The sequence below is a fragment of the Notothenia rossii genome (genome assembly GCF_949606895.1).
Source record: "Notothenia rossii genome assembly, chromosome: 8".
Taxonomy (NCBI): domain Eukaryota; kingdom Metazoa; phylum Chordata; class Actinopteri; order Perciformes; family Nototheniidae; genus Notothenia; species Notothenia rossii.
Genome location: NC_136906.1, coordinates 14,985,815 through 15,003,844, shown reverse-complemented (window position 1 = coordinate 15,003,844; position 18,030 = coordinate 14,985,815). Strand labels below are relative to the sequence as shown.

The following is an 18,030-nucleotide window of genomic DNA, read 5'->3' as shown; positions in this document are numbered from 1 at the left end:
CTGAAGTTAGTCAGACAGACGGACATATGGACCAAGACCAATATAGTAACATTCAAAATGACCAATAGAGGGACATAGAGAGGAAAAAAAGAGAAAAAAAGTCAAAAGTTAACTTCAATTTCTCAAAGAACCTGCAACATATACATTTTTTGTTCCGTTAGCATGCACACATTTTTAGAATTGACTTCATGTTTATAATTGCTATCGTACCGCTTGGGCTGAGTTGCTGGCAGCCTCCCTCAGTCCGTAGAGCCTCCCAGCTACCATTACTACCCCCTTGGTCCAGATGGTGCAGTTTTCATGGGCCCAGTGCTCTTTACTCTCTGCTTCTACTTGTAGCCGTTGAAACACACTGCCCCCCCTCTCTTGGTCACTCGAGGCCCCTGAGCTGACAGCCTGAAGCTGCTGCATCCTCCTGAACCTCTCTCGGAGCGTTAATCTTCGTGGACCAGCCTCCTGACCCGTTCTCTCGGCTCTTTCTGCCCGCCGATAGCGCCAATGATGGTGCCTGCTACTACTGCCCTCTTGAGCTGACGCCTCTGTACCGCCCTCCTTTTCTGTGCTGCCCTCGCCCTCATTCTTTAAGGAGTTGCTCGGTTCGTCACCGCTGCTACTGTTTTTGTCGTCGGTTTTCTGTGACTCTTCCCTGAGGGACTCTGTGTGCTCCATGGTCAAAATCTTCCGTGGTACGCAATCCTCTGTGTAGTAGGGGCCGCACAAATCACCTAAGTCTCTGTAATTTGCTGGCTTTCCACAGAGGCAACATGTAAGACACTTGTCAATTAGATTCATTTTTACCAAGGGTCCCTGTAGCATGGCGGCAGTGTTTGGCACACCTTTTGCAACTGTGAAAGGATTTCTCATTCTGAGAATGCCTTTTTTTCTACGTCTCTGAAAGATTACTGCATCTTCAGGCTTGTTGACTATGGCACACCAAGAAGAGAAGTCTCTGGAGTTGTTAATCCGTACATAAGGACAGAAAGACAAATTGGGATTTTGATGGACTGGTTTGCGCCTGATTCTTTTCATAGTAACAATCTCAGTTTGTTTTTCTGTTACTGTTACCACAGGACCCATGATACATGGCTCAGATTTTTCATCTATTTCTGTTTCTCTTCTTTCCATTTCTTCTTTTTCTCTCTCCTCTTTTTGGATACTTTCACACCCTGCAGCCCTTACTACTGCCTCAATAACCTCCATGGCGTCTTTCATCCCAGGTTTTGGCCCAGGCTTTTTGTGGACTTTCATTGGCTTGCCTGGAATCTGCTCTAATGAGGATTTTCCTCGTTTTCTCTTACTTGGATTTGTGGATGGCTTTCTGCCTCTCCTAGGTTTCTTAATGAGTTCTGTGCTTGTAACCTGGGGGGCTTCTGTAATCTCATCTGTGCTGATTGGTAGAGGTCTTGTGGGCTCTGTGGGGGTTACCTTCTCTTCTTCCTTCTCATGTTGTTGTTCTGCTGTTTCAATATTTGTCTCCTCAACTGTCTCTGTTTCTTCCAGAGAAGCTTGGCCTTTTCTCTTCTTTCTCCTCTGCTTTAGATGCATCTCATGGTTGTTTTTAATGGCCCTCTGCTTGGCCAGCCTTGGTGTTGTAACTATTAGGCTCCCTGCTTCCAAGGCTACTACTGTGGCATCTGTGCTCTCCACCATTGCCCATCGCTTCCTTTTAGTTCTCGAGGACTTGGAAGCAGAAGATACACTTTCTAAGGCCTGTAGTGCAGAATCTCCTAGAGCCCTGACTTCTTCTTGGGGGTCTATTGAGCTCCAAACCTTGTCAGCTCCAGCATCCTGCTGTGTCTTTGTTTCAGAGTTTTGTTGTCTTGTCTCTGCCTTATTTAATAGCTCTTCTGTCACCCGTTGTCTCACTTCATCTGGTGTTACTGCCTCTTGAGTAACCTCACGCTTTTCTTCTTCTTGTGTAATCTCCTTTTTTCTATCCACTCCTTCAGGTTGTTTCACTCCCTCTTGTCTAGACTCTATACTTTTGACTTCTCCCTCAATCATTTCAGTGCTATTTATGAGCATAGTTGCCTCACCTTCCTTTAAGACATGTTGAGACAAAGCCTTAGCTGTCACATCATCAGTTAGATTAGGGTCTATCTGAGGAATTGGGAGGTGTTTCTTCGAACTAGGAGATGTTATTTTCTGCACCATGGCCTCGTACTTCTGTCCTCTGCCTTTGCGTGGTGGGAGAACTTTCGTTCTAGTTGGGCCTTGAGGAGGCACCACAGGCACATCACTAGCGATCTCAGTTTCACTGATGTTTGGAGGAGTGTCTTTGGGTGGTGGAGCGACTGAAGATGTTTTCTTGGGTGGCCCTCGCTTTCTTCTGGTACCTCTGACACCTTTCTCTTTAGGTGTGGAGACGACCTGTTCCAGCAGAGGGGGTTGGGGTGGTATGGTTTTTGGTTTGGGCTTCGGACCTCTCTTTTTCTTTACTGGTGTGGTAGAAAGTTCTGGGCTTGTTTTCCGTTTCAATGGAAGTGATGTCTTTTCTTCAGATGGTTCAGTTGGGACTGGTTGGGCCAGTGGTGTGGGTGGGTCTGCTGGAACATCTCTGTTTTTGACTGCATTAGGAATAGGAGTTGGAGGTTGTTCCAAAATATCAGACTCCTCTACTTTTGGTGAATCATCACTGGGTTTAATTTCTGTCAATACCTGGGGCAGAATATCTTCCGCTTTGATTTTTTCTTTTGACAGTTTTTCTTGCGAGGGCTTTCTGGATCTCAATATCATGTTCTTACCCTCCTTTTCTGGTGCCTTAACCTCCGGGTTTGGTTTATTTTCATCCTGGTTTACTGCTTTTACATCCTGATTTACTTGTGATATTGTAACTTTTGGGCTCTTCCTGACCCTGCTAGGCAAGTCTGGCAAAGGTGGAATGATTTCTTCTTGTTGTACGATCTTTGCTTTCGAAACTGAGCCTTTGGGGCGACCAACTGAGGGCTTGATGGGTGAGGTGTCATCAGGGGGCAAAACATCTGCAGACTTTGGTCCAGGCTTAGGTCCTGGTTTTGGAGCTGCTTTTTGACTGGGTTTTGGCGCAGGTTTTGGCGCAGGTTTTGAACCTGGTTTAGGTCCTGGTTTTCTTTTCACAGGAGTCTCAATTTTCTGTGGCAGCTCAGGTTCATTTTGCACAGGTTTTGGTCCTGGTTTAGGTCCAGGTTTTGGCCCGGGCTTTGGTCCAGGCTTTAGACCAGGTTTAAGCCCTGGTTTTGGACTTGGTTTTGGCCCAGGTTTGAGTCCCGGCTTTGGTCCTGGTTTTGGGCCTGGTTTTCTCTTTACATGAGGCTCAACCTTGGGTGGCACCTCTGGTGCATTGAATGAGCGAGTACACATTCTTGAACGAAAACCATCAGAAAGCATTTTGGGAGTTTGGCTCACAATAGATTCTTGATGAGTTATGTCAATTTGATCTGAAAACAGCTCTAATTTGCTTAGAGGCACGCAGAGCTTCTGTGTATGCGAAGAGACTCCTTTCTCTTCCTTTTCCCCCTCCCTTTCCAAGCCTAGCTGTCGCCTGATTCCCACACCTGAATGCATGATTCTTCTCCTGCCCCTGGCATGCTTACGTCCAAATGCCCTCGGCTGAGCAGACGGGGCCACAGGTTCTGGCTTGGCCAAAGGGGTCACAGCACTGGCACAGCTGATACCCGGCTCCATGTCCTCCTCACCTTTTTTGGGGGAGGGTGGAGTGTCAGCCCAGGAGGGGGCTGAGGGAAGTATTGACTTTCCTGGCAGCTGAGGAGAATCTGGCTCCAATACTTTAGTGTCAATGTGATCAATATGATCTCTGGTCTGAGCTGAAGGTGTTGTCTTGTCATTGAGAGCCGAAAAAACTGGCATAGCAGACTGAGGCTGGGGAGCAGTGTCCCCAATGGCTGACTCTCTCGCAGAAGCATCTGCTGTTGCTGCTGCTGCATTTGGATGGGCAGGCGCCCCTGAAGGCTCGTTGTCAGTCTGGAGCTCAGTACTCTCACTCTCTGTCCTGCTGCAGAAATCTCCAGGAGGCTTTTCTTGCTCATCTCTGTTATTCATGTGTTCCTCAGTGGATGACACTTCCTCCCCCTCTCCCAGTTCCTCCTTTGCCTCTACAGACAGAGGAGGGGAAAGAGAAGGTTGTTGTTTCTGTATTTCTTCTTCTTGCTCTTCATTGGCCTCCTCCTGTCCACCCCCCTCCTCCTCCATCTCTTCCTCATCCTCATCATCTCTCCTTTCTCTTTTGTCTGAGTTGCTCTCATCCAAGGCTTCAACTTGGGGGCTGGGAGAGGGGTTTTCTGAGCTGTCCTCCTTCTCTGTGGAATATTGATCCTGTTCAAGGTCACCCCTAGAAATGAAAGGCAACGTTTTCACTGAGCTCTCAGACGCAGTTGGTGACTCAGACTTGAAGGCCTCAGATTTCATCTCATGGCCAAAGTGTTCCTTGTGGCTGGTGTCAGAGAGAGCTGCTGGGGATTGTTCAACTGAGTCTCTTGTATCAGGGTCATATTTGCTCTGAGCCTCTTGGTACACAGTCTCCTTATAGCAATATTTTGTCTCTGTCTCTTCTTCATTTACTTTGCTGTAGAGAGCTGGGCATTTTTCTTCATCTGACCATTTCTCCAGATGCTCTGTTGATTTAGTTGTGTCTGAATCTCTTTCATGGTCAGGAGTGTTTTGTGTGGACACCTCCTCTTTCTCGGACGTTTTCTCTGTCCAGGCTGATTCTTCAAAGTTCTCTTTGACAGGCTCGTTGATATGCTGTATATCTGAAGGGGAGTCCCTTTCTTGTTTCATAGGACTAGGGATTGTAAAGCTTGTCGGCGACCTCTCATCACCAATGCTCTTCACTGGAGTACTCATGCCATCTCCTCCCTGCGATGACTGACATCTATTAGGATCAGGGGTAAGGTTGTGCAGACCTGAGTCCCCAGACCTGGTGGACATATCATCTGGAGATGTCATCGAGCAGGAAGAGGCTGTGTCCAGGCTGAGTTGTGTGTTATTGGGGGCCTGTGCTGGACTTCTGCCCTGGCCACAGTAGTAGTATCCCCTCTCCAGCTGTTCATCACTACTGCTGGAGTATCCTCCCTCCTGGAGCTCCATGGGCATTGGCTGGTGCTGTGGTGTAGAATAAGGGTCCTGCATGGCGCCTCCGCCAATACTACCACCACCCGCATCTGGATAAGCAGGACTTTTGTACTCCTCACCCTTTTTGGTGGATGCTCCAGTTCCAGCACTGCTGTTGCTTCCTCCACTGCTGCGCTTACCGCTTTTCTTGTTGGCCACCATAGCCTCTGAAAGCAGCAGCTGCTGGACATTATTAGAGATGTTCTCTACCTGAGAGGTGAGGGCATTCAGACTCCACAAGCTGGGGTTTGACAACAGCTTCTCTGAGAAGCGTTCTTTCATGGTGGGGACCTGTGGCGTCGTAGTGTAGCTGTGGGGGGCTGCATGGGGCACATTGGGTGAGGGGTGTGAGCGTGGGGGCATCAACATGGTGTTGGTATTGGTTTGCTCCTGTATACCAGCTGAAGAGGATGAAGCGGATGAAGCTGCCCCAGGGGTCATGGGAGGTTGGCCATACTGGAACGACTCTGGATTGATCATTAGTGGTGAAGGGGTGGAGCTGTACGAGGGGGAGCGTCCTACAGACCGTGCAGGGGAGTGGCTTGAGGAGGGGCTGCAGGTCTGATAATACTGTTCTGGTGATCTGACAGACAGCTCAGAGAGACAGTAGTTCTGTTGTGGTTGGCTGTAGTGTTGGTATTTAGGGTGGGGCTCCTGGGGGTTAGGCATGGCCTGTAAAGGGGGCTGCTGCTCATAACCTCTGGAGGGAGTCTGCTGGTAGCCGTAACTGTTCTGGGTCGACCGGTAAGCCCCTGGCTTCAGATTGCTGTGGCTGCTCATTTGTCTGCCATACTGGGAGTTGGGGGGTATGTTGTAACCTTTATAACACTGGGGCATAGGGCTGCACTTTTCCATGTATGGCGAAGGAGAGGGTGAGTGCTGTGGGTAATGAAGGTGACTCTGGGGGTACATGAGAGGGGAGGGGGAAGGGTTAGCGGGGTGGGGCTGATGGTGGGGGCTAGTATAGGCAGGGGTGGAGGGCTGGTGGCACTGGGTCTGCGAGTGGCCCAGCATGTTCTGGTCCATATACTGAGAAGACACAGGTGCGGGAGTCCCACCAGCCTCCATACGCCCCACCATCTCCGGGTCATACTGTGCTAACTGGGCTGAGTCCTCCCATTTCTGCTGGAGGTGACCCTCGCTCATATACTGGGCTGAGTAACTCCCCGGGCCCATGTGGTTACTATAGCCCCCGGGACCCTGCAGGTGTTGTCCGGGGTTTGGTGGGGGCACTTTGCTTCCTCTGTAGGATTTCTTTGCCTGCGAGGATGCTGGGATCCCATTTCCACTCCCATTCCCTCCAACATTGCCAGGGTAACCAGGGTATGCTTGCTGGCTGTAACAGTCCTTGGGTACTCCTGCTGTTCCCGGTCCCCCAGCTGGAGGCATGGTGGTGGGGTTCGCCAGTGGATGAGCCTCATAGCCTGACCTGGTGTGCCCTGGGCCTGGGTGTGGACCAGGGCCTGGGTGTGGACCGGGGCCTGGGTGTGGACCGGGGCCTGGGTGCGGGTGCTGAGGGTGGGGATGATGCGGGTGTTGCCGGTAGGTCTCCAGACGGGATAATTCATGAGGCTCCTGCTGGTAGCAGGGTTGGTTGCTGTGGTAACCACCGCTGCGCTCACGGAAGGACTGCATAACTCTCTCCGTCTGTAGCCAGAGCTGGGAGGGGGAGGTGAGGTGAGACAGGAAAGGGGGGAAGGGGGGTTAGGGGTTCTGAAGGCAAGGAGAGAGGGGGCGAAAGAAAACAGAGAAAAATACAAGGGTTAGCACCGATGAGGTTCAGCCATTCTGCATTTCTCTTTTCATATAAAACATCTCTTTCTATTTTGACATCCACCAGGAGTTTAAGCAAGCATAAACAAGAACACACACATCCTGTCTAGATACAGTATCATTTAGATGTTTTCACTCACAAATACAAATCTATATTGACTTTATTTTATATCTTTTGATTTCATAACAATAACGACAACAATATAATACTTTTTTCTTCAGCTTGAAAGAAACTTTGAATGTGTTTGTATATGTCTCCGTGTAAGCCTCTCCAGATGGAGGTGGCAGACAGGTGCATGTCTTGGGAAGGAAGGAGTAAGATGGGTGCAGGATTGTAGGCAAAATCCTTATTGGTTCATAGCACATTCTCAACTGAACTCACTTACAGAGCCTCTGTGGCTATTTAGCTTTCCAGCTGACTTTGTATAATGCATTATTCGTTGTTATTGTTTTGGATCAAACATGATCCCCAGACTTAGCCCCTTTTTTATAACTACTCCAAGATATTAAAATGTATTACTTAAAAAAATTATGTAAAGCGATTTGATCTGATTTATCTTTGATGCAGTGTTTCATAAGAGGTTCAACTGAGACTTGTTTTTCTTCTCCTCTCTCCTCCCTGTCTTCCCCTGCACAGATGCAAACTCCAATTTCCTCCAAGGGGAAGTGGGAAGTCTTACAGTGTGTATTTGCGCGCATGCTTTCAGTACACCAGCAGGGGGTTCATATGGTGTGTTTTTGGGCTTGGTGTGTTTGTTCCAGTGTGTGAGTGCATGTGGCTGTGTCTATCTGTTATCTCTTTCCGGTGTATGCATGTGTGTGTGGGTGTTTTTGAGAGCGTGTTTATGCATTCATACAAAAAAGGAAGAAAAAAAGGAGGGGTGGAGAGTGTTCTGTTCTATAAAAGGAACTGAGTCACCTGGAGACGGAGCACTGAGTGTGTGTGTGTGTGTGTGTGTGTTTTGTGTGTGTGTGTTTTGTGTGTGTGTGTTTTGTGTGTGTGTCAGCCGGTTCCAGCACAATATTCCGGCATTCAGCCCACCCCAGGGACAGTGGTGCATCCCACCAGAGGCACAGTAGCATTATTCATCTGTGTGTGTGTGTGTGTGTGTGTGTGTGTGTGTGTGTGTGTGTGTGTGTGTGTGTGTGTGTGTGTGTGTGTGTGTGTGTGTGTGTGTGTGTGTGTGTGTGTGTGTGTGTGTGTGTGTGTGTGTGTGTGTGTGTGTGTGTGTGTGTGTGTGTGTGTGTGTGTGTGTGTGTGTGTGTGTCGTTGTGTGTGTTTATATCTGTGCGTGAGGAAACAAAGCAGTGTGTGAATATACCGTGCATGTGCCTGAATGTGAGTTTATCAGCTTTTGCAGTTCTGTTGGTGTTTATGTATGCAGGTCCACAGTTTTGGCAGTCCCCTAGATATACACACAACAAACACACACATTCATATGCAAACACAAGCTCACACACCTATAGATTCCCCCGGAGATTCTCTGTCCTCCCTCCTACCTTCCCATCTCCCATGCCTGCATCCTACTGGTGCAGCACCTGCTGTGTCTATGTGTATGTGAAACTGTGTGTGAGGTTACTTGTTTACACAATGACCTAAATAAGATGCTTATAGGGGACAAAAGATGGTATTCAGCCAGACCAAGCATGCCCAGCAGAGCAGAGACGATGGACACATGGCTTTCAGGGATCCAGTGTTGAGTGCTACATGTCTATCTTTGCATTGTGTGTGTTTCTGTCACAATCGCTCTTCTCCACAATAGCACATAACAAAGAATAAGTAATTACATTTTTGCTAAAAACAAAGCAAACAAGCCAAATGAACCCCTTGCGCCGATCAATTAACTTCACTCCTCCTTCTGTCCTTTCCTTCAACAACACGTATATGAGTGCCGTCTACATTCAAATCACGTCTCCTCTCCACCTCCACACTGCACCCCCTCCTTCCCCTCCTGTCTTCCACAGAGAGCCCTGGCATTGTGAGCGGTATTTGTGGATGCACCACGTCATGTCCGTGCCTCAGTAGGGGTCAGAGCGGAGAGAGGACGATGGGATGGATACATGCTGAGATCGCCCAATTCTCTCTGTTGATCTGTCTATGTGTTCAGGTAGCATTGAGCACAGAGAAGAAGCGATGTAGTAGAAGCAAACACACGTACCGCGCTCACCGTCAGTGCTTCGCGCGCACACAAATGCACACAGAAAGACTCCCACATTGTTTTCTTGCGTGTGTTTATGCTTTCTTTCCCCTATTTTTCCCTTTCTATGTTTTCAGGTATCTTTCTTTCTTTCTGGTATCTGTAACTAGAATCTAGCTTCTCTCATCTCTACCTTCAGTTTTTACATTTTCTTTTCCACTTTGAGTTCCCTCCTATTGGCCCCTTGCCATGACTGAATATTAGAATGGCACCGGAAGGAAAAGACAACAAAGTGTCAGGGTCTTATTGGAGGAGAGGGAGAAAGGGTCATTTGAGGCTGGGGGAGATATCGAGTGTTGGGGGGTGCAAGATAGAAGTGATAGAAGGATAAGTTTGAAGAGGAGGATGAGTAAAAGGGGGTGCAGAGGACAGAGGAGGACGGATGATTTACTGAGTGGGCTTTACAACCTGGGCTCCTGGGAAATGTGAGCCGCAGCCATCACCACGCACACGCACACGCACACACGCACACGCACACACGCACACACACACGCACACACACACACACATACACACACATTTCACTTGCTCATAGCTGCATGCAAAATGGTAGATTGTGCACAAGCGTACTATGCGGTTGGGTCCGTGATTAGCCAAATGCTTCACCCCTGCAGACAAACATGAGCTGCTCGAAGTGTGATTGATTACGTTGGGCTCTGCCCACTTCAAATCTCATCAAGGCAGCTGCCTTCATAACCAGCTTCATTGTTATTTTAGATTTGTAAACCTTAAAGTCACATCTGTGTGTGTGTGTGTGTGTGTGTGTGTGTGTGTGTGTGTGTGTGTGTGTGTGTGTGTGTGTGTGTGTGTGTGTGTGTGTGTGTGTGTGTGTGTGTGTGTGTGTGTGTGTGTGTGTGTGTGTGTGTGTGTGTGTGTGTGTGTGTGTGTGTGTGTGTGTGTGTGCACGCGCGCTTTTCCATGTGTGTCTCCTTTAAAACGTGTCCAGGAGGACCTTTTCAGATCTCTGTCTGTAAATAAAATATTACCAGGAAGGAAGGACAGGGGGAAAGGAGTGTAAAGGAGGGAGGGGAGGGTGATGGAGGAGGGGAGGGTGAATCTGATTGTTCCGCTGGATGGTTCATAATGCGCAGAGCTGCGACTGGTTACAGTCCCCCCTTTTTTATCCTCTCTCCCTCTCTTTCATCGCATCATCTTCAGAGGCAGCTTGAGATGGGATTTATCTTCTTTCTCTCCACACACACACACACACACACACACACACACACACACACACACACACACACACACACACACACACACACACACACACACACACACACACACACACACACACACACACACACACACACACACACACACACACACACACACACACACACACACACACACTCGCACTCGAGTACACACACACAAAAACACATGCGTGCACACACAAACAGACAGTTCTTGTTCCATCAACTCTGAAGCACTTTTCGTTCCAATCTTTTTCCTGCTCTCTGTCTATCTGACACTAACAAACACACACATGCAAATCCAGATACACACAGACACACACAGACCCAAACACATATAAATGGATGCATACAGAGTAGAAGGGTGGAACGCCGTCCTGTGTGTTTACTTCCCCAGTCGTCCTGGTTAATTATGCATGCAGAGGCAGTTTGCTGTGGAGCTGGAGCAGCCTGGGAGGAAACACACACACCCAACCTCACCCCGTCACACATTTTCACAAACAGCCCTACTCCACCACCACCTCCGAAATCATCACAACACCACGCACACCAAAGCTCAGCTCACATGGTCCTTGACAAACCCGACAACGCACTCGAAAATAACCCAAACACACCTGTCTCCCAGCCCCTGCCCCCCACCTCAACACACACACTCATGTCTAACACATCTGACTTTAACACCCTGTTTAACACAGCACGCTCCGAAATAACACAGCAGCCCTCCCTGTCGCTGCTCCCAATCAGCACGCTGCCATCCCCTTTCCTAATTACAGACACTTCAACGGTGCACAAAGAGCATTCAGATGCCTCCAACCATCATTCTGTCTTCTCAAATCTGCCAGCATCCTCCCCTCTCGGCGGACACTTTGCCCTTTTCCTTGATAACTGCAGGTTCCCCACACTGGGAGAGCAGACAGACAGATGGACGGGCAGACAGACAGCTCCTCTCTGTCTCTCTCCTCCTCCTCCTCTGCAGTGTCTGGCCAGGCTGTGTGGGTGGGTTCCTCAGGGAGAGGCTTAGGAGATGGAGGAAGCCAATATCTTTCCTGACATTTGTCACCGTCCTGTTGTCATGACACACAGCTGGAGGTCACGGGGGGTCACAGGCATCCAGTCACATAGATTATAGGAAGAGACATAGAGAGGGGGTGCTGGAGGGCGCTTTGAGGCTATTGGAAAGGAAGCAAGAAAACTCAATTGGAGGGCTGACAGTGAGCAACAGTGTGTACCTAATATTTGAATTGATGATGTCAACAGTCTGATACTATTGAGCAGTTTGTTCATAAATTAAGTCTGACATAAATGTAAAGATTTCCATCAAATCTCATTGATATGTTAATCGCTACCCATCTTCTCCCTATGTTTGCTTGTTTTCCTTCTTCCATACAACCTAATGTTTTACACTGGCCTCACAGTTAAAATGAACAAAATATATTGCCAAAAGCGTTAAATGAAAATTAACAAAAAAATGTTTCCCTTGATTAAATCCAGCATGATTATCTTTTAGTTTTGAGGCTGAAACGACGAAATAAAATCAAAATCTGAGGAAAGTGAATCTTACTTCGGCCGATTTGGGAGACCATTTTGGTTCTGAGGAGTGAGGCAGGTTAATGCTGTGTGTGTGTGTGTGTGTGTGTGTGTGTGTGTGTGTGTGTGTGTGTGTGTGTGTGTGTGTGTGTGTGTGTGTGTGTGTGTGTGTGTGTGTGTGTGTGTGTGTGTGTGTGTGTGTGTGTGTGTGTGTGTGTGTGAGTGTGTGTGAGTGTGTGAGAGAGAGAGAGTGTGTGAGAGAGAGAGAGGTGCAACTGTCTTGTCTCGGGGGTTTAGGATGACTCATCGACATTCACAGGCACGGCACATCAACGCCAACCACACACTCTATACAGACATTACTCAAATGCATAAACCTGGAGGAAGAGGAGAGGAAAGTCTTGACGGTACGAAGACAGATAGACACGCAGGGCGGCAGCTTCACCATGAAATAATAAATAAAGGTCAGAGAGAGAAAGGCAGATGTGTGTGTGGGTAAGCCAGATAGAGAGAGAGAGGAATGCTTCGGCCTCCACGGTTATCTACTTTGTGGTTAAGGTTCATAATTCCCTCCACACCGTAGAATCACATCCTACCTCTTTGCTCTCTTTGTGAAAAAAGGAGAAATAAAATGTATTAGGAGCGCTAGGCTGGATAATGTGCATGTCTATATGTTTCTATTTTCTTCCTTGACTGACGGGTTGGTGATGTCACATGACCTTTCCGAGAGAAACAACCTCACACTGGGACCCGTGACGCCATAAACACAACAAAAACAACAGGGTCTGCAGTCACCATGGCAACGACAGAGCCACACAGTCAAGTGGAAAACCTTGCATATGAAGAAAATATCACACAACGACAAGAAAAGCTTAGCGGTATATAACTATAGGGGTACTATTTCAGGCAAAGGTGACGCACGACAGTAAATACAAATATTTTCTGTTATCAGGAATCACTTAATTTTGCTGCCTCAGGTGAACATCATTTGGTATCAAGTGCCTCCTGGGAAGAAGTCAAATCATTGTTTGTGTGAATATTGCCAATTGGAAAACCCTGCTGTGTGTATTGTTTTGACAAGGTCTGTGTGTTTCTTTTCCTAATCACTGAATCTTTGAGAGCAACATATTGATCAGTTTGTCCCACACAGAGATCAGAAAAAGGGAGTATGTGTTCAGTGACTCACAACCCAGACTCCAACATGCAGCATTAAGTCAGCATGGTGCGTTCTTTTGAAAGACACGCTTTGATTTAAATCTGCTCCATCTACATATATGACTTTACATATGCTCTTTTTCATAACAAGGACCACTTAACCAATAAAAAAACACTCGCGGACCACCTAACTCCACAAATATCAAAAAACACATTGTTTTTCTAGAACAGATTACAAATCGCCTGAAAACGGTACAAACAAGTGGCAACATGTGTGATGAAGGTGTTGCGCTGGGCTATATCATGCAATCAACAGAAACTTAACCTCGCTCCATTACGGAGATATTCCCGCGAGAGTGTGGAAAACTGAAGTGTATTTATTTATTTCAAATGTGAAATGTTACCAATATACTCACGGACCACTAGGGGGCGCTCACGGACCACCAGTGGTCCGCGGACCACACTTTGAGAAGCACTGCTCTAGGGCATACCTCTGTATTGTTTCCCACTCAACAATGGGAGGAAGATGAGCATGTGGGCTGTGAAAGGACACATCCTGTAGACCTATTTATTTTTCTCTCTTTTCCATCCATCTAGCCTTGACCTCAAATTATTCGTCCCTCCCTATTTCTGCTCTTTCGCACAACGCTCCTTTATCTCTTTTTCTATCCATCTTCCCTCCCTGTCTCTCCCTCTGTCTTTCAGTACGGTCACCTCCAGCAGGCAGCTGCCGAGCGTTGCCCTTTGAAGGACTAAACCTGGCTTTGTTTACATGGTAACGGAGTGATGAGACGGGTGGGGATGGAGAAGGGTGAGCCAGAGAAAATAACAGGCACACGGGCAATCAAGTGCACGCCACATACACATCACATAGGTCCTGTTTGTTTGCTGCAAAGGTTGTCGTGGATACCTGAGCATGTGACAAGAATCAGGAAAAAGAAAACTGATTGCTCATTACGTGCTGTGTGTCTGTGTGCTTATGTACAAGTGAATAAATGTGTGAATAGGTAGGTGAGTGTAAACATGAATCATTTCCAGCGTTGTCTAATATGTTCTCATACCTGCAAGCAGTTTGGCGTGAGTGGGCTTGCTGAGCACCTGAATGATCAAGCCTGACTGCCTGCAACAACCCTGCAGTGTGTGTGTGTGTGTGTGTGTGTGTGTGTGTGTGTGTGTGTGTGTGTGTGTGTGTGTGTGTGTGTGTGTGTGTGTGTGTGTGTGTGTGTGTGTGTGTGTGTGTGTGTGTGTGTGTGTGTGTGTGTGTGTGTGTGTGTGTGTGTGTGTGTGTGTGTGTGTGTGTGTGTGTGTGTGTGTGTGTGTGTGTGGATGTGTGGATGTGTGGATGTGTGGGTGTGACTGAGGGCGTGACTGAGGGCATTGGTGGACTCCAGCTAACCTCCCATAACACAGAGCGAGTGAGACATACAGACAGAATAGAAAGAAGAAGAACAAAGAGAGAGAATGGGATGCTCCTTGGCTTCATGTTCCCATAGTACCATAGTATTGATAACCTCAACCATGCCCACACACTTATTCCGTTTTTTTCCCCTACAGGTTACTCTTTCTTTCTCACACACACACACACACACACACACACACACACACACACACACACACACACACACACACACACACACACACACACACACACACACACACACACACACACACACACACACACACACACACACACACACACACACACACACACACACACACACACACACACACACACACAGTATTGGGCCGCAGAGCTACTTGGTATTCCATCAGAATCCTCCAGCAAAGGGAGATTGTGGAGCACAAGAAAGAAACAATGCAGGAGGAAAATGGGACAAGAAAAGAAGAAAGATGCATTCAGAAGCGATCTCATCGAGTAAATTCTTGTTTACACTGAAGGCTGAATTGCTTATTTTTAAACTTATTTCAAATGCTGATGCAGAGAGGAACAGTAGCAACAAAGGAACAAAGTTTTGAGGTTGGAGAACAGCCGTAAAATGGCTCATATCTTGCAGTGACCCATTTTGGTTTGGTCCAGCAAAGAATATCTTTCTGCCGCACACACACACACACACACACACACACACACACACACACACACACACACACACACACACACACACACACACATACAGACACACACACACACACACACACACACACACACACACACACACACACACACACACACACACACACACACACACACGCCCTTTGCAGGTAATGGGGTGGAGTGCTCCACTGAAGCAGAGGGTGTTGGAACAGGTTCTGTGTGAAATCCCTGCTGGGGCCCAAGGTGTGTTCCACATTCAATCCCTGCGCTCATTTACACGTACACGCACGTACTCACATGTGTGCACAAATTCTCTCTCTCTCTCACTCACACACACACACACACACACACACACACACACACACACACACACACACACACACACACACACACACACACACACACACACACACACACACACACACACACACACACACACACACACACACTCTGATTGCACCTGCTCCCTCTTTGTGCCACTTCGGTTCATCTAATTGATGATGCCGTGTCACTCCTGCTGTCTCTCCCCAACACACACTACCTCTTCCTCTCAGTTCTCATTTCCGTGTCCTTTAAGTCGTACCCTGTCCTCCGCTGTCCTCTATCTTTCATACCCTGTCCTTGCCCTGTAGCCACTGTGCAGATGCTGGCAGTGCTGTGTGTGTACATATGTGTGTCCCTCTGACCTTGTCTTAGGTGGCAGGCAGCTCACTGCTCTGGCACATTGAACCCATAGCCTGGAGGAGAGATTTGTACTGGGGATGAGCAGACTCAGATGTTGCCCTCTGCAGGTGGTTGCCTATAAAATACGAATGAGTGAGTGCGAGGTTGCCTCTATTAGGGGAAAAAGAAAAATATGCTTTGGTAATTCCAGAACTCGCCTGAGAATCATCACTTTATTTTAGCTTTTATTCAGTATTAAACACATCCAGTGATAGTTATCTGCTAACATGAATGGCTTGCTTTTAATTTGTTCAATGGTTAAAATTTGCCAAAATGTAAACAGAAAGTGCATTGTAATCCAAGAGAAAGAAAGATACATGTGCCATTAATTAAAGAGAAGTTGCATACATTCCCATGATGCTTAGGGTGTTAACAGAAAGTGAAATGGTGCATTCGGAATCGTTTGGCTACAACTTTAGCCACATTTTCTATTAAGCCTATATCTTTTATATTTGGGCAAATTTGAACCATTAAACCTATGCCGAATTAACAGCAAGACGTTCCTGTTTGCAGTCTACCCATGAATGTACAACTATCACTTGTTTGTATTTTTTTATACTGAAGAAAATCGAAAAACGTGATGATCCTCAGGCAAGTTCTGGAATTAAAAGGAGCGTCTTTTTTCTAGGATTTCAAAGTTGATTTATGGAACTTCATTTGCGATGGACTTTGGAGAAAGTTGAACAACCCGTACGGGTAAGTCACACTGAATATTCAAATATATGTTTAACCTCTATGTGTTCATATTTGACTGAGTTAGCACTCCGGGAAGAAGCAGTAACATGTTTTAAACAAAATGCGGCTATCGGTCTCTCTGCTGTAAGTGTTTTAAGTACCTTAATATCCTCCATGAGCGGAGTGTCACAGCCACTGCTGCAGCTCTAAATGCTGACCATGTTGTTACTCGGGTCATATCAGCGGGCCAATAACTGGCTTCCTGTTGTTTCCAGAACACCTGCCTGCACCTGTCCTTTTAACCTCATGCAGTAACTTTTCCTGCTTCTCTCCCTCTGCCCCACTTCAACCTGAAAACGTATGTGTGTGCATGCATGTGACCAAGGACGTGTATAGACATTTGGAGGGGCTATTGCTCTAAACTAGAAGAAGGGCTTCCCCCCGAAAAAATTTTTTAGGCCTTTTGAATTTTTTTCTAAATGAAAACCAGGGACATTTTTTGTTTTGCAGTCCATATCTCATTAAAATATCTAATGTAACTAACTATTAAAGTAAAAATGGGGACAATTCTGTTTGAATGTAGATGGAAAGACACAGAAAGACAGAAGCACAATAACAAGTATATTTCGTTTTTTTTGTCATTGTAATTAACCGACGGTTTCAAGAAGAAGTAAAGTCACCTGGTCCGTCCCCTATACTCAAACTGCCATGAGAAGAACTCACAATCAATATAAGCATATTTAAAAACGGGGACATTTCTGGGGACAGATTGACCCGGGGATTTGCCACCAAAACCAGGCGGGCAATTGGTATGATCACCATAGCCATATTAGGCCGGAGGGCTGTCCTTTGCTTTCAGCTGTCCGATTGTAAACAAAGTCAGGTGACTTGGGGCAGATCGCAGCGAGACGCTACAATACTAATTGTGGGCTTATCATGTTGATTCGGTCACAACAGGAAAGAAAAAAAACTCTCGCTCTCTCCAGAGGGGCAGGTCAGCCAAAAAGGGCAAAAGGACCATTGCCCGGGCAACATTAGCCCGTACCTGTGCACGTCCCTGCATGTGACTGTGTTTGTCTTAATCTATAGTCTTGATAGTATACGTTCCTGGATCTTAAATTAATAGAAGTTTTATGTGTTGAGCACCTTTCATACAAGAATTGCAGTCCAAAGTGCTTCACAGTAGATAATTGATATCTAATAAAATTAGACATAAAATGTACATATAATAGACAAAGAATATAAAATAGATGAAAATGTAAGATGATGCATTAAAAGGAGGAAAGTTCTTATTCACATTGGGATTGTAACCTGAAATAATGGCAGCGATAGGATCATTTTAATAATGATCACCTAAAATCAGGTGGCAGTTTAAGATGCATCAGAATGCATTGAGAACGTGTTAGCCAACTTAAAGGCTAAAGTGAACACATATGTTTGGAGCTTTTTCTTTTTAAAGACATCATCCACCGAGCAGGCTTCCCTGATGCCTTTAGGTATTGTTACTGCTTCACTGCATTTGTGCCTCCTAGAATCTTCCAAGAAGGTGTCCTTGATGGCCTGCTCTCTCCTCTACTCTCAACAGTTACCTGAGTACCAGACTGGGGAATACTTTACTCCATCT

At 46.8% G+C, this 18,030-nt stretch overlaps 1 protein-coding gene across 1 annotated transcript in view; it reads right to left on the bottom strand.

Moving 5' to 3' along the window:
• rai1 (retinoic acid induced 1) overlaps positions 1–18,030 on the bottom strand; it is a 56,485-nt gene that overhangs the window by 5,448 nt on the left and 33,007 nt on the right. Inside the window, exon 2 of the mRNA XM_079643975.1 lies at positions 211–6,822. Coding sequence (XP_079500101.1) covers positions 211–6,744 — 6,534 coding nt within the window. The 5' untranslated portion in view covers positions 6,745–6,822. The remainder of the gene's footprint in view (positions 1–210; positions 6,823–18,030) is intronic.